General features: G+C 42.2%; 1 protein-coding gene across 10 annotated transcripts in view; it reads left to right on the forward strand.

The window, feature by feature from the left end:
• The window catches only part of LOC125432449 (FRAS1-related extracellular matrix protein 1-like), a 189,590-nt gene that overhangs the window by 147,009 nt on the left and 25,242 nt on the right, over window positions 1-17,339 (forward strand). For 9 of the 10 annotated variants that reach the window (XM_048495969.1, XM_048495970.1, XM_048495971.1 and 6 more), the window contains 4 exons: window positions 3,999-4,143; window positions 12,151-12,280; window positions 12,636-12,708; window positions 16,411-16,560. In XM_048495969.1, coding sequence (XP_048351926.1) covers window positions 3,999-4,143; window positions 12,151-12,280; window positions 12,636-12,708; window positions 16,411-16,560 — 498 coding nt within the window. Of the gene's footprint in view, window positions 1-3,998; window positions 4,144-12,150; window positions 12,283-12,635; window positions 12,709-16,410; window positions 16,561-17,339 lie in introns of those variants that run through there. The other variant, XM_048495976.1, reaches the window with a different exon arrangement.

Raw genomic sequence — 17,339 nt, forward strand, 5'->3', positions numbered from 1 at the left:
TGAGTTTTGCGCCCCCCCCCCATTTGGGCAGCATCCCTCCCCCACCACGACCAAACAACATTTTTGCACCAGTTCATCTCAAAGTCACCATTGCATTATAGAACATGGCCCAACACACAAATCTGAACACACCCAGGGCTCCCTAGTTTAAACAACATTGAAAGTGATGCTATTTTTGAAGGGGGGGGAATCCACCCTGAAACAGCATCACTTTTAATGTCATTTAAACTAGAGAGCCCAGATTCTCCTTTTAAATCCACCTTAAGGGAATACTCTGGGCTCCCTAGTTTAAACAACATTGAAAGTGATGCTGTTTCAGGGTAGATTCCCCACCCCAAACAGCATCATTTTCAATGTTGGTTATTGTGGGTTTTCTGGGCTGTGTGGCCGTGGTCTGGTGTATCTTGTTCTTAATGTTTCACCTGCATCTGTGGCTGGTATTTTCAGAGGTGTATCACAGAGAGAAGTCTATTATACACTGTGTCCAGCCTTCTCTTATAACAGACTTCTCTCTGTGATACACTTCTGAAGATGCCAGCCACAGTTGCAGGCGAAATGTTAGGAACAAGATCTATCAGACCACAGCCTGTAAAACTCACAACTACCAGTTGAATCTGGTTTTGAAAGCCTTCAACAATACTTTTAATGTTTTTTTTAATCTAGAGAGCCCAGATTCTCCCTTTAAATCCACTCCAAAGGAGGTGGATTTAAAGAGAGAACCTGGGGAAAATTTGAGGGTGCCTGTCAGGGGAGCAATGTTTAAGCTAACAGTACCAAACTTTTAGGCTATCTTCAGAAGACTCTCCTGATTAAACCACCCAGGTTTAGTGAAGTTTGGTTCAGGAAGCCCAAAGTTATGGACCCTCAAAAGGGTAGCCCCATCTACCATTAGCTCCCATTGGAAACAATGGGGGATGGGGCACCCCTTTTGCGGGTCCATAACTTTGGACACCCTGAACCAAACTGCACCAAACCTGGGGGCGATCAGCAGGCGCCTCTCCTTATGATACCACCTAGGTTTAGTGAAGTTTAATTCAGTGGATCCAAAGTTATGGACCATCAAAATGGTAGCCCCGTATACTATTAGCTCCCATTAGAAATAATAGAATATGGGGTCACCCATTTTAGTGGTCCATATCATTGGACCCCCAGAACCAAACTGCACCAAACTTGGCTGGTATCATCAGGAGAGTCACCTGACAATAGTCTGAAAGTTTGGTGCAGCTAGCCTAAAAACTGCGCCCCCTGCAGGCCACAAAATGGGAAAAACCCTGAAAAATAGAAAAAGCCACTAACGAACCTGCAATTTTTGCGCCCACCACAAGGTGGCGCCCGGGGCACTTGTCCCCGGATGTCCCCATGGTAGCTACGCCTCTGCTGGGAGGTGTCTGGACAACCCCTGCGAGGTGTTAGGAGGGCTTTGACCTTTGGGGACTTGGGTTGGAAATTAAGAGGAGATGGAAATTAAGAGGAGAAAGGTGATTAGGAGTAGTGGGAGATATATTAAGTGGATGGATGTAGCAGGGAGTTGTCCAGGTATTTGATGAAATTACAGTAGAGAGACAATAGAATGCAAACTAAGGTGGTCAGGAGAAGTTAGTCATAGAAGGGAGTATCTGGGTTAAGACAATCAGGGGAGGAAATGCAAGCAGGGGTCCTTTTGTGGCTAGAATAGACATGAGCACCCATCCTGCAGGGCTGCTGTATCGCACTGAGGACACCCTTCCTTGGATGTGGGCTCCTCATCTCCGCAATGCCAGCATCGCCCTTTATGCTGGCAAGCAGATACAGTTCCTTGGGAACAAGCACTCTCCCCCTCTATGCCAGGGCGATGTAGTAACCCCCCCCCCCTTGATCCAGCCTGGTGCACCCATTGCCAGCTTACCAGCTTAGACAGCCACCCTCCCCCTGGGCCTGGCCTGATCATGTCATATTTATGTCATATCCGACCCTTTTTACAAATGAGTTTTGACACCCATGGGTTAGAGCATGTTCAGCTATTGCTGATTTCACCAGTTGGTTTAGTCTGCAGTGCCTTTCATGTTCTTTTATTCTTGTCAGAATGCTGCATTTTGTAGTCTTTATATTTGTTTATAGCTGCATGGTATGCAATAGACTTCTATGTAAGCAGCAGTTCTTTTCAGACTAGGCTTTCTCAGATACTCAGGAACTACAATTCCCATCAGCCCCTACCAGCATGGCCAATTGGCCATGCTGACAGAGGCTGATGGGAATTGTAGTTCCTGAACATCTGGAGAGCCGCAGGTTCCCTACCCCTGCTCTAGACTTTTGCTAATCATAGCATTTGTTGCATTTTTCTGGTGGATCTGACGACTGTTTAAAGATTATATTTTTCTATCAGTTTGGTTGGTGATTCCCTTGATGTGTGGTAGAGATATCTTCCCTGTTTGTTGGGTGTTTTTCCTCAATTATATATTTTTCTCTTGGTTTTATAGCTTTTCCCATTTCACTGTATAGTAGCTACTAACTTGCAGAACCCAGTCTAGGTGATACAGTTCATCAGTGAGAAGGTGAGGTTGGCAACTGCATTTTGCACCATCTGTCAGAGTTTTGATTTTACCCCTTTTTTGTTGTGGGTGGTATTGCAGTTTTAGTGTAGATATCAATCTGCATGGGTTGGTTTTCTATAGACTCTGTGACCCAATTGTTGGTTTGTTTTGTAGATGACCACATGATCCAGATATGGCAGTTTCTCTCTTTTTCATTTTCCATGGTAAATTGAATACTTGGGTGGATAGAGATAATGTGATCCAGAAATTTCATCAATTCTTCCTCACGGTTGTTTTACATTGTAAAAGTATCATACACAAATTGGAACCATAGCTTTGGTTTTTAGGAGGCAAATTCTAAGGCTTGTTTTTCAAAGGGTTCAATGTGAAAAATTAGTTGCAGCAGGAGTGAGGGAGTTTCCTATGGCCACCCCATTCATCTGTTTGTTGAAGTTGTTGTCTCTTTGGAAGTAATTGATTGTTAAGCAATGTTGAAACAGTGGTGTGATATCATCTGGGAAGATGATACAGAAGAGATACCCAACCACACAAATCACTCCACATTGTGCCATGGAAAGGAACACATCTCACCATGATACGCCTCTGAAGATGTCAGCCACAGATGTGCACAAAAAAAGGAGCTAAAACCATCAGAACATAGCCATACAGCCCGGAAAACCCACAACAGCCAGTTGATTTTGGTCATGAAATCTTTCAACAATACAGATCACAGGCAGCTTAAAACAAGTTTCCAGGCTAAAATGAGAGCAGGGGGATTAAACCTTTAATTAAAAGGCTTGGGGTGAATATAAATGTTTTGGCCTGATGCCTAAAAGAAAGGAATGAAGTTGACAGACAAGCCTCAGTCAGAAGAGCTTTCCACTGATCTCTAGGCAACAGAGGTCAGTTCATCTGGAGAAAACAGCTACTTCGGAAGATGGACTCTATGGCATTATAAACCCCTATTATATCCCCTCCCCAAACCCCATCCTCCTCATGCTGTTCTTCCAAAATTTCCAGGTATTTCCTAACCCAGAGTTGGCAATCCTACCCATCACTCTGTTTGTGAAGATCATCCATGAGGACAACCAAGGCCATTTCTAAACCAAACCCAGGCATGAAAATAGAATGCTGGGCATCAGATTTTGACTGGACCCAACTTCAGAAGTAGTTGCAAAACTTTAACGTCCTGCAGAGGCATTTATTAACTTCTGAAGTCATTTTACCAATGCAGTGTGTCTTGCTACCAACAGCCACAAAGGACAAGGGTCAAGTCTAGACATGGTGGGCCGCACACTTGTACAACTTGTCCACTTCATTAGGCCTCACCAACTGAAAGTAATCCAAAAGCGATTCACCCCCTTTGGATGGAGCTTTAAATGTCTTATTTTGAAGATATGCAAATCTTTCTCCAAAAGTTATAGTACAAAAAATCATGTATATATATGTGCTGTCTTTATGCTATTGTACTGTTTCTCTCTACAACAGGTAGTGTTGTGCAAAGCTCTTTTACTCAAGATGATTTAAACAAACATAACATTCGATACATTATAAATCCTTCCATGGAGGTTACTTCAGATACCTTTGAATTTCAAGTCTCTAACACAGCAGGCAACACAATAGCTCCAGAGATGTAAGTGTCAAGTGTAAGGGTCAGTGTATGTAATGAGAAAGGTGTCTAATATTTGAGTCTGCTAGAGTATTTGTTTATCCTTCAAAATATTCCACTCATAGTAGTTTTGTTGAGGATGTGTGCTAATGATTCTAAGAAATGAAGGTACCTGCATATTTTTCACTGTTAGCATTTTGTTAAGAGAAGCTGGAAGATTCTGTGGTCTATTTTCCACCGAGAAATCTTTTGTTATGTTGACTTGCTTGTACAAATATAAATCATGAAGTGAAAAGCAAAAGCTTTTTTGTGACCTCTTGAACTCTATTCTATGAAATGCAAGACTGTCATGAAAGGCAAATTATTATTTTGCTTTTTAGCAGGAGAAAGACAAGTAAAAAATCAGGAAACAAGAAATGCAAAGTGACAATCAAGGTCACTGACTAGAGTTGCAGACTCTGGGTTGAAAAACTCCTGGAAATATGAGAGCAGAGCTTGGAGGGGGTGGTGTTTGGGGAGTGGAGGAAGTTAAACAGACATAAAGTACATCCTACAAACTGCCAGAGGAACTGATCTCTATAGACTGGAATCAATTATAATTCCAAGAGAGCTCCAGGCTCTACTCTATCACTGACCCAATATGTGGCAGAGGTGTTGAAAAACCTATAACTTTCTAACAGGCCATCCCCACCCGCCACCCCCAACTATACATATTATACAAATATCATTGAAGGAAGTGGTTGGATAATTGCCATGGGTATTTCAATGTTCTTTCACTGAAAACTACTTCTAGCATCATGTAAAATAGGAAAGTGTAGGGCTGCCAGATCTGGGTTGGGAAATATTTGCAGATTGTGGAAGTGGATCCTGAAGAGGATGGGTTTGGGGAGTGGAAGGGATTTCAATGGGGTATGATGCCAAAGACTTCAGCTTCCAAACTGGCCATTTTCTCCAGGTGAACTGATCGCTGTCACCTGGAGATCAATTGTAAAAGCAGGAAATCTGGAGCCACACCACTTGGAGGCAGGCAACCATAGGAAAGTGGCACAAGCTCTGCTCCACAATGTGATACACTAGCAAAGTGTCTTTATTCAGGACTACATCAGTGCAATCCTATGCAGAATTACTCTTTTTAGTGAAAAAAATGATTTTAACACATACCGTATATACTCGCGTATAAGCCGAGTTTTTCAGCCCTGTTTTAAGGCTGAAAAATGCCCCCTCGGCTTATACATGAGTCACTGCTTACCAGCTGGCTCTTCAGGCCTCTGCCGAGGCTGGGGGCATGGCCGGGATGACCTCCCTGCGGCTGCAGAAGCCGCTTGTTGCTGCCCTCCTCAGAGGGTGAAGGGGAACCCTGGCTGGCTGGGCTTCCTCAAACCCTGGGAGGCAGAGGGAGCTCCTTATTTGGGCAGTGACTCCCCCTGATGTCATTGCCCAAATAAGGAGCTCCCTCCACCTCCAGGCTGGGTTTGAGGAAGCCCAGGCAGCCGGGAGGTGGAGGGAGCTCCTTATTTGGGCAATGACATCAGGGGGAGTCACTGCCCAAATAAGGAGCTCCCTCTGCCTCCCGACTTCCCACCTTCGGCTTATACTCTAGTCAATACATTTTCCCAGGTTTTGGTAGTAAAATTAGGTGCCTCGGCTTATACACGAGTCGGCTTATACATAAGTATGTACGGTAATTAGCACATACAGAAAAAAGAAAAGAACAAACCCAAATCTAATCTCCCCACCCCCACCTTAATAATAGTAAAAAACAAAACATTTCAAGATATCACTACATACATATATAGTGACTTCCAACTACCTCATTGTGGATCCAAACTCAAATGTAGTTTTGTGCTTATAGTTGGTATCACTATTTCATCTCATTTTAGTGCTTCTTAATGAAACTATTTTAGTCCAATCCACTGATTTCATTTAAATCTCAAATCCTGCCATTGATTTTCTATTTGTATGTGTTTTCAGTAGGTTGTCCACAAGTGTTCCCAATCTTTAAGGAAATTGTCCATATTTTTTGTTTCTTATACTGTCAGCCTTGCCATCTGTGTATATTCTGTCACTTTTAAAATCCTGTCTTGTTTTGTTGGAATTTTACTGTACCTCCATTTGAATGCATATAAAATCCTTGCTGCAGTTGTCATGTACATAAAAAGTGTTCTATATTGATTGATGTCCTCCCCCATCAACCCCAACAAGAATGCCTCAGGTTTTTTCTCAATTGTTATTGTCATAATCTTTTGCATTTCTTTTAAAATTGTATTCCAGTTTTGCCTCTTTACATGTCCACCACATATGAAAAAAGAACCATCTAGTTATTGACATTTCCAGCAATGGTTTGATAGCCCTTTATACATTTTAGACATTTTTTTCTGTTAGATGCCATCTATGCATCATTTTATAGTATTTTTTAGATTATAACAAGCTGTAAATTTCAGATTTTTCCATAATCTTTCCCATTGTTCCATTTGTATGTTTCTCTGCACGTTACTAGCCCATTTTACCATCACTGATTTTACCCCCTGTTCCTCCATATCCCACTTTAGTAACATCTTATACATTTTAGTAATCAGTTTGCCTGTATCCCAACATAGCAATGTCGTCTTGAAATCTTTCATTCTCCTCTTTCAGATGTAGAATATTTTGGTCATCCCCACCTGTAGGGAAAGTTCTGACTAGCCTCTTCTCAAACATGGGTCTGGATTTGGGGTGTACACAAAAACTCAGGGGCAAAAAATGAATAAAATGTTTTAAGGTTTATTGAGTACAGCACATGTTCAATGAACAAAATAACAGAAAAAATATCTTAAGATTAAAATAACGACATAAAACATTGGTAGCATAGCTTCAAAACAAAAAGCAAGCAAAGCTAGAGATGAAAAGTATTGCTGTTAAGAACTGGCCGGCAGAGTCTAACAGCTTTGAAATGCCTAAGATAGCAGTCTGGAAAAACAAAAGGTTACGCTCAGATGAGTAGAGAGAGTAATAAGAATGATAATAGAAGTAAAAGTCTTCTTTGAATGTTGAAGGGCAATTATACAAAACTACTGGTCAAGTGGCATAAACAGGCCAATCACACTCTAACTCTAATTAACAAAGCAGTTTGGTGCAAAGTCATTGTTGCTATTAGGTGCAAATACTAAAAAGGGGTTGTTGAAGTCCTAACCATTAAGGAAATAATCTACAGCTGGGGTGTGACCTTTAGCTAAAGCAGCTACAAACAAGTTGGGAGAAAATTAAAGTAAAAAAGGCAATTTCTCCACACCATCTAATCTATTTTTTACCCCTTTTGCATCCTCTGTAAGGTTCTTGGTGGCAACATCAATCAAACTTACATTTTTGTTACTTACTTGAAAGTTGCTGTATTTACTTCTAACCTATAACAAAATTTATTAAACTTCTTCATTAAATCTGTGTTACTTATTTTATCAGGGTTTGGCTCTCCATTCTTTGTATGTTAAAACTGGATACCTGTTGGGAACATTAAAGCTGCCTATACCAGTGACATTAATTCAACTTTCAGAGTGAACAGTGCTAACACCTGAGCATTCTGCTCTTTGCTCTGTATGTAGTTAAAGCAATTAAAGAAGAGGAAAACACTGCCCCATCTTTTCCCTAGATGAAAATGTTTGATAAACAGATCAGGTAGTATAAGGGACCTTTCTGTTGCCTCTGCTATATGGCAACTGGTGTCCAACTCAGAATGGATTTGAGAGATTATCTCTCTCCCTGCCCCCAAAAAACTTGCAAAAGCAATATTCTTAATTCCTACTGTTAACACCAAACTTATTTACAAGTGGTGGAAGGAGATAATTTCTGAACCATCATCAACAATGATTATACTTAGTCTATTACTAAATAGGAGAGAAGGTGGCATGATATAGCTTGATCTAGTCAGATCTCAGAAGCTAAGCAGGGTTGGTACTTGGAAGGGAGACCTTGACTTATAGAGTCTTGGTCTTCCTTTGGTAGGGTCTTGCTTCCTTGCCATATTTTAAAAGTCACAAACAGCACTTTCTCAAAACTAAAATATATTTCCCACCACAGTATTTTTCCTGATCACTGGCACTTTACTTCCCTATTCACCTTCTTGTCATTGTGAGGATTTTACATCTTAAGGTCAAAGAATTTCTTCCCTTACTCTGAATTCTTCTCCCCCTCCTTTCTTGAAGTGACACAAATTTATGATGTTACAAATACCAGATCCAGCATTCCTCCTAGTTTCTCACACCTTATCACTTCCTTACATAAATATTTTGAACTGACAACCAATCAAATCCTTCAAATCTTTATATTTAAGTAAAGTTACGCAAACTTTCTAGAGTCTTTTTGTTTCCAAACTTTCTATGAAGACCCTTTGCTTATTTTCAATTGAAAAACCCACAGTTATTGCAGGATCCTTAGGTCTTTATTTTTTTTTAATCCATCATAGAATCATAGACATGGAAGAGACCCCAAGGGCCATCAAGTCCAATCCTCTGCAATTGAGGAACACATAATTAAAGCACTCCTGTCAGGTGGCCATTCAGCCCCTGTTTAAAAACCTCCAAAGAAGGAGACTCCACAACACTCTGAGGTAGTGCATTCCACTGTCGAACAGTCCTTACTCTCAGGAAATGTTTCCTGATGTTTAGGTGGCATCTCTTTCCTTCACCTTGAACCCATTACTCCTGGTCCTAGTCTCTGGAGCCGCAGAAAACAAGTTTGATCCCTCCCCAACATGACATCCCTTCAAATATCTAAACATGGCTATCACGTCAGCTCTTAACCTTCTCTTCATCAAACTAAATATATCCAGTTTCCTAAGTCTCTCTTCATAGGGCATCAACTCCAGACCTTTTACCATTTTGGTAGCCCTCCTTTGGACTCATTCCAGCTTGTCAATATCCTTCTTGAATTGCAGTACCCAGAATTGTACACAATATTCCAGGTGAGGTCTAACCAATGCAGAATAGTGAGGCACAATTACATCCCTCGATCTAGACCCTATACTCCTATTGATACAGCCCAGAATCAAATTGGCTTTCTTGGCTTCTATATCACTTCTGACTCATACTCAGTTTGTGGTCTACTAAGACTCCCAGATCCCTTTCGCATGTAGTGTTGTCAAGCCAGGTGTCACCCATCCTTTATCTGTGCATTTCATTTTTTCTGCCTAAGTGAAGTAACTTACATTTATCTCTGTTGAAATTCATTTTGTTTGTTTTGGCCCAGCAATCTAATCTGTCCAGGTCATTTTGAATTCTGACTCTGTCCTCTGGGGTATTAGCTACCCCTCCTATTCTGCAAATATGCAAATTTGATTAGCATGCTCTCTATTCCATCATCTAAGTCATTGATAAAAATATTGAATAGCACTGGGCCCAAGGCATAACCCTGTGGCACCCCACTAGTCACTCCTCTCCATTATGAAGATGAGTCATTGATGAGCACCCTTTGAATTCAAACAGCCAGTTTTTATACTTCTTGTCTCCTCCAGTTCTGAGATAGCTTCTTTTTGTAAATCCACAAATGATTAATCTAGGTAGAAGAAATCTGGTTTGAAGCAGCTGAATTCCTTTTGGTTCCACAGCCAGGTTTAGCCAAGATGTTGTTCCCATTCCCAGATTTCACTCTAAGGCAGAAAAAAGAACTCTCCAACACTCCTTTATCCCAAGGAAGACTTTAGGAGATACGTGGTTGATCTCAAGTCAGTCTTCATGATCTGGAGATGACAATCTGATGTGAGAGGCCTCTCAAACCTAATAACCCCCCAGCTGGGTCTGTCTTTCACAGAGAGCTGCAGTCACTTCAACCCCGCACCAGAGGTTGCCCTACGCAGAATTCCTTTGATCTAGGCTCACTAATTTCTAAAGTTTAAAATCTAGTAACTTTGGATATAACTGTACTGTATTGTAAGTCAGTCATATTCACAAGTATATCTTTGACTTGGGAGATCATAATATGAATATAGTCTCTGGCCATTTATGCACTTTTGTTCTGCCTTGCAGTGAGTGCACCTTCCCTTCACTGTAGACTTTCTACTATGTAGCATTTTTCACATCTTCAAACGCCAGTGCACAGCAGATCAGGTGAATGCAGAAAAAAACACATTTCCTGTTGCTTTGCTTTCCCCATGAAGCTAAACAGTGTGTTACTCTTTCTCCAAGTTCGGTTGCTCTTCCCTGCCATCCCCCACTTGCCCAACTGTTCTTCTGGGTGGATTTTTTTTTTTGCAGTGTGGCTTTGGGAGACTCTCCTGAAAGAGCTCCCAAGTTTGATGAACTTTGATTCAGGTGGTGGTCTAATTCTACAGCCAAAGAGGGATCCTTTCACAGAATTGGATCCCCTGAACCAAAGTTCACCAAATTTGGGTGGTCTTCTCAGGGGAGTTCCCCACAGCCACCCTGCAGGTTTGGCACGCCTAGCATGAAAAATGCTTCCCCTCCAGAAACGCCCCAAATTTCTCATAGGCTACAATGCAGCAAAGTCACATAACGTCACAGCATCCAACTGTGTGAAACTAGGTTCCAATTTTCCCACTTAGAAAGGACTTGTTGATTTGCTTCACTTGCATTGTGATGCAGAATTGGGGGAGGGGCTCTGGTGGGAGTGTTCTTCCAGCTAGTGCAGGGGGCGGGAACCCGCGGCTCGTGAGCCGCATGCGGCTCTTCCGCCGCTGTTCTGCGGCTCCATGAGCCGAGCCGCTGGGCCCATCTTCGCCCGCCCTGCAAGCAGCAGGGCGAGCGAATCACTCGCTCGCCCTGGTTGCGAGGCGGGTGCTCTCCTGGGGGCCGGCCAGGCCGAGCCGCTGGGCCCATCTTCACCCGCCCTGCAAGCAGCAGGGTGGGCGCATCACTCGCCCACGGCCGGCCAGGCTGCGCTGCGGGCTTCGCCTCCTGCCCGCCCCGCTGGTTGCGAGGCGGGCGCTCTCCCGGTGGCCGGCCAGGCCGCGCTGCCGGGCCCATCTTCACCCGCCCTGCAAGCAGCAGGGTGGGCGCATCACTTGCCCATGGCCGGCCAGGCTGCGCTGCGGGCTTCGCCTCCTGTCCGCCTCGCTGGTTGCGAGGCGGGCGCTCTCCCGGTGGCCGGCGAGGCCGAGCCGCCAGGCCCATCTTCGCCCGCCCTGCAAGCAGCAGGGCGGGCGCATCACTCGCCCGCGGCCAGCCAGGCCACGCCGCGGGCTTCGCCTCCTGCCCGCCCCGCTGGTTGCGAGGCGGGTGCTCTTCCGGCGGCCGGCCAGGCCGAGCCGCCGGGCCCATCTTCGCCTGCCCTGCAGGCGCGGGGGGGGTGAGCGGGCGGGGGGCGCGAGCAAGCAAGTGGGCGGGGAGTGGAGGGGGGGGCGTGCGAGCGAGTGGGGGGGTGAGTGGGGGAGGGTGAGCCAAATGGCTCTTTGAGGGGAAAAGGTTCCCGACCCCTGAGCTAGTGGAACCAAATTTGCAGCACAGCTATTGGTGACTCTCCTCAAAAGAACGCCCAAAGTTTCCTGAAATTTGGGTGGGGATGTCCAATTCCATGGGCATCCAAGTGAAGGAAAACAAAGCAACATACAGTTTTCTCCTCTCCTCCACTTTATCCTAATGATAACCCTGTGAAGTAAGCTAGGCTGAAAGTGTATGGTTGGCCCAAAAAGTTTCCATGGAAAAGTAAAGATTTTAACCTGGATCTCCCGGATCTTACACTAACACTCTGTCCATCATACAGTGCTGATTCTCTCTTGGTGCAGGTGAGGAAATGCAAAGATATGGCCCCTGGCCTAGTCAATCTTGGAACCAGGGTAGGTTGTCTGAATGGTGGCTGATGGGGGGCGGGGGCGACTCTTAAAAACCTGCACAATGTGCAGTAACTTTAATTGTATATACAGTTCAGGCTGCAATTAATAATGTTGTCTAGTGTCCTCAGTGCAGGTTACAGGTGCATTGCCAGTGCTAGACAGATATTTACACGTATTAACAGAAATTGTTCACTGTAATTAAATAATTTCCGTTACAACTATAAGAATGTTTTGGTTTTCATATACTGTTTTTCTCAATGTTGTTTATTCTTCAGCCTAGAGATAAAATGGTCCCGAATACAACTGGTAGAAACAAGCTATCGTGTCTGTGAAACTGTTGGCTCTCTTCCAATAAAACTTCAAAGAACCGGGCATAGTGTGGAACCATCATTTACTGAAATAAGGGTGGGACATGATTAATGAAATCATTTTTAAAAAATATATTATTTATTTCCTTTCTTCCTACTCTTTAAAATGTTTCAGATGTCATAAAATTAGACAAATTAAAACTACTATACAAAATATAATCGAACAACCATGAGATATATCAAGGACATCATGTAGCAAACTAAAAACTTACTTTGGCAGAACCCCCACAAACTGTCCTACAATCCTTTTCAAAAAAAATTGCTTAGGTAGAACCTCTGTACATTTCTTCTGGGAAGTCATTCCACAGAACTAGTCCCACCACCAAAACAAGTAGGACCTTATAGAAGAAGGATGCTCCTGTCTTGGGTTTAATTATGTCATTTCTTTTAAGGTCCAAGGAATATCAGCAAGAACTGGTTTGGACTTCAAGCACAGTACAGCAAGATTAGTGCAATTTGATCCTGGTAAGTTAAAAATTATATTGCTTCCTTTACAGTATTGTTAACTAAAGTCTTTTTTATTACAGTTTATTCAGAATGGTTGTGGCGGTTTTGGCTCCTATAATAAAGCATCCATGAGGCAGTTAAATGGATAGGTAATTGCTTTCTGAACATTGTACATATTAGAGGTTTAGATTGCAATTATCCATGCGGTGTTTTTTTTAAAAAAACTTCTATAACCAAGAGCAACAGCAATGGTCTTCTGTTTATAAAGCTTCAATGGAAAAAATTGCTGTGAACCCCAGTTTAGATAATTCCATTTGTCCCATGGCTACTTTTAGCATTTTTAAAAAAAAGGGAGATATCTGTCATGGATGTACTCCCTTAGTTGCAGTTCGTTTCTTGAAATTGTTTAATTAGCAAGAGTACCATACATTAGGGGTGGGCAAAAAAAAAGAGGTATTTTGGGGTTCTAGTGTATTAAACCCAGAAATTACATAGCAGCTTTTGAGGGGGGTTGAAAATTGTTGAGTTATTTAAACCCCCAAAATATACCTAACTCTAGAATCCATGTGGGTCTGGGAGGCTACAAGCAGTGCGAGCTGAACCTGTCTCATCTGCTGCCTTCAAGCATTTAACTGTGGGCTCAGCCTAGCCAGGTCCACCTCCAAAGTACAAGTGACCATCAGAGGCAGAGCCATCAGTATAAAGCTGGACCTGACCAAGCTGAGCCCACAGTTCAACACTGATGTATGCTTTATTCAAATTACCCTTCGTTTGCATGAGAATGGAAACTTGCTTTTAGCAAGAGGTTCTGTGATTGTTTTTTTGTTGTGCTATCTCTAACGATTTGGCTCCTCGAAATCCTGATCCTGATGTGCCAACTTGCTCCACTCAGATAGAGAGAGTGTGTGGGTTACCAGGAATAGCCTAGTGTAAAGCTACAGAGGGCAAGGTGGAAGGGGAGTGGTGGAAATTGGTGCAACTTTATGTGTGAGTATTAGTAACTTTTTTCTTTTACAAAAACACTATATATAGTGTGGTTGTATGAGTATATATGCACATGTATAATTTTTTTAATGTATATACATAATTCTCTGTATATGAAATGTACAAATATTGTTTGAAGTGTTCAAAGCAATTATATTAACAACTCCATAAGATAGGTTACTATCATTGCCTCCTCATATTGCAAGTAGGATGGCTGAAGCTGGCTTTCTTAATTTATTTAGGTGCATTTTGTTTTAGGACTTCCAGGTTCATAACTCAGGCCGTTTCCGCACGGCCACGCTGGGGAGTGCGTCGGCGTATACAACGTCGACACACCCCCCCAGGACCGTTCGCACGGACGGTACCGGTAGGGGCAGAGATCGACGTACCTTCCCTGTGACCTTCTGGCACATCGCCCAGGCCAGGACACACTCCCCTGCCCTGCACGACAGCTCTGGAGTTGCAGGGCGGTGGGGGGGCATGTCCCCAGGCTTGGACGATGTGCCAGAAGGTCGCAGGGAAGGTTCGTTGATTGGGAAAGGGGGGGATGGTGCCTTCCAGCTGCTGCCATTCGCACAGCAGTGGCTGGAAGCCGCTGTTTCCAGAAAACCTCAGCTCCCTAGGGACGGTGTTTTTGCCATCCCTAGGGCGCTGTAAATGGCCCGTGCGGAAAGGGCCTCAGTCTCTGAGCCTGTATGCAACACCAGCTCTTTTTGTTAATTTCTTTTTGTTACTGATGAATTAATATTTTTACTTCTCAGCTTGAATGGTGCTTCAGTTGATTTGTTGTGCATGAAGGAATGAAAACTTTATACATTTTATTGCTGAAAACCTGTCTACTGACAGATCCACAGCTGAGATCTAAATAATCCTGTGTGCCAAATGCCGATGTCATTAGCATCACATAATAGTGTCAGTGCTAGTGTGCCTTTATTGCTTATTTCCAGCAAAATCAATGTTTTTCCATAGAAGCTGCTGGCTAATTGCTGTGTTACTTCATTGAAAATGGTATAATCAGTAATTACATACTTACTATTGTTACTGTTACCAACTTAGCACTTGCCAACTACGTAATTTGCTTGTTACTGCCCCATAGTCTGGATGGTTACTGTTTCATCATAAACCATTTTTCACCTTATGTGGTACTGTTTGCTCAGAAGGTAAAGTCCATAGTTCTGTCATTTTCATCAAAGACAATTCTGAAATGGAATACGGTATAGAACAATTAATCAAATTGGCAAATCAATAGAGAGTTTTTGGTACAGTTATCATTAACACAAAGGTCTACAATTTTTTGGCCACCACCAAAATGGAAATAAAACTTTATCAGGATCTTGCAATCCTAAAATTGCTCCCACAATGCTGGCCAGATTCTGTTCAGTGGGGCTGGTGCCAGCACTATGTTTTGAAAACTGGGCTATAAGACTCTTTCGTGGTAGCAGCAAATTAGAACTGGGCTTTAAAGATTTGACAATATCGTCTTTTTGGTTTTGAATGCTATTTCACAGAATGTGACCAGCTCCTGTTAGAGAGGCTATAGCTATAGCTACAGGTGCAGAGATGTTCTTGTGACACAAGAGAAACTAAAGGGAGTTGAAGATTTTAAGCATTGTTGATACTGTTATTTTTATTCTAAGGGTTTCCCAGAAGGATCCCATGAGATGTTCCCTTATGGTTCCCCCCTTTTCATAATTTTCTCAATCAAATAATGTTGTATGAAAATTATCTAGTTTGGAAAACTTATATTTAATCTTGCTAAATGTAAATAGGACTGCTAGCACAGTATTCCAGTGGGATGTAGATTCTGTGGATTACTGAAGACCTTAATGGTCCTTGAAATGATAGCACGTAATAGCTTCACTAGAGGATTAGTGATGACTTCCTACTTCTAAATTAGCAGTGATGTAGTTATGTTAGCAGGTGACTTACAGATGTTAAGGGGTTAATGTGAAATGAAAAACTAGGCCTTGAAGTGTTAATGACCCAGCATATGTTACCGATTGAATGATAAAGAATGTTTGACATAGAACAGATCTGATAAAGAAAATTACCCAAAAGGCTGTTTATAGGACATTTTCTGCACTTGTTGCCACCTTCCTGATAGGCTTAGGGATGAAAGATATGAGACTGTAGCAGTAACTGCAGCATGTTAACTGTAGTGTTTCCTAATGTGCTGTATTCCTCAAATGTGCTATATTTATTTTGTTATGTTTACTTATTTATTGCATTTCGTTTTATGATTTGTGGTAGAACAGGTTATAAATATTTCTGATGATAAACATCAGTAACATATTTTTAAATAACAGAAATGAAAAACAGAAAAATTAAAATACAAAGTATGAAATACAAGAGAAATAGCATGATAAGAAAGCCAGTAAAATTAAAGGACTTGGAATATCATGTAGTACTGGGAAAAATATATAACTGATAACAATATACAACATAACAAAACTGATAAATGTATAACTGATAACAAAACTGTTATAACAAATGCTGTCAAAAGCCAACGGAAATAAGGAAGTTTTCACTTTTCTACAGAGCACTTGCTAAGAGACAAATTTCTGAACAGTCCTCATAGTAAAACACCGCCTCCCACACACTCTCTCTATCGTTATTTTTACTTTGTCTTGATTGAACTGAAGTTTTTTCATTCTCATTGAACCTAAGTGAATATAATCCAATCTTAAGTCTGTTCAAGGATGACACAACCTCATTTAAATGCTGTGTTTTTAATAGGTGTTTCCGTAAAGATGTGGAAGATTGTCATTCTGGATGATGGTCTTGAAGAAAACAATGAATTGTTAAAAGTAATGCTGAATAAGCCTAAAAATGCTGTACTGGGGCCCAAGAGGGAACTGTCTGTAAACATTTTGGATTCAAGTTCTGGTAAGACACATCTTTAAATACATGTTCAGAAAGGACCACTCTTGTGATCAGTGGTTCTACCATATTGCCACAATTTGAACACAGTAAGCATATGATCCTGGGATCAGTGGGGTCTACCATATTGCCACAGCAAGCATCCTTTTGTGATTGTAACCAAAGTAACATTCACCATGTGCAGTTCTTGTCTCATATGTGATTTTATAGATTAAAATTGCAATTGTATGTATTCCTATTGAGAAGTAGGACTTGTAAAGTCCAGTACTTTTCTGTGCAAGCACATTTACAACTGTAAGGATCAAAACTCTAACTTTGTTGGAATAATGACCTATGAATTATCATGATGTGGTTGCTTATACATATAAATTTTAAAGCAGATCTGCTAGATCTGTGTAAAGTGAAATCTCACCTGCCCGCCTACCCCAAATTTCTCCCTTTCCCTCTTTTCTTCCTTCCTTATCCCATAGAACTCCATTTATCTCCTTTCCTCAATTCCAGTCACCTTTTATTTTCTCCCCAATCCTTCTTCCTGCCAGGCCCCCAATTAGCCAGACATCCAAGGGGAGGAACAGTTGAAGCACGAAGTCTGCAGTTTCTGCTTTGAATCTCTGACTGCCACCACTATTGTCTACCTGTTCCATCATCTTACCCATTGGCAGGTATATGGTAGTGGTAGTCAGAGCCTTGAAGCAGGAAGTGCTGCCAATGCCCAGCTAATTGGGGATGGAAGCCTCTGAGTGTTGACACTGGTAATGGTCCCTGGTTTCCAGCATCTTCCTGGT

The sequence above is a fragment of the Sphaerodactylus townsendi genome, linkage group LG05 (genome assembly GCF_021028975.2).
Source record: "Sphaerodactylus townsendi isolate TG3544 linkage group LG05, MPM_Stown_v2.3, whole genome shotgun sequence".
NCBI classification, from domain to species: Eukaryota; Metazoa; Chordata; class Lepidosauria; order Squamata; family Sphaerodactylidae; genus Sphaerodactylus; species Sphaerodactylus townsendi.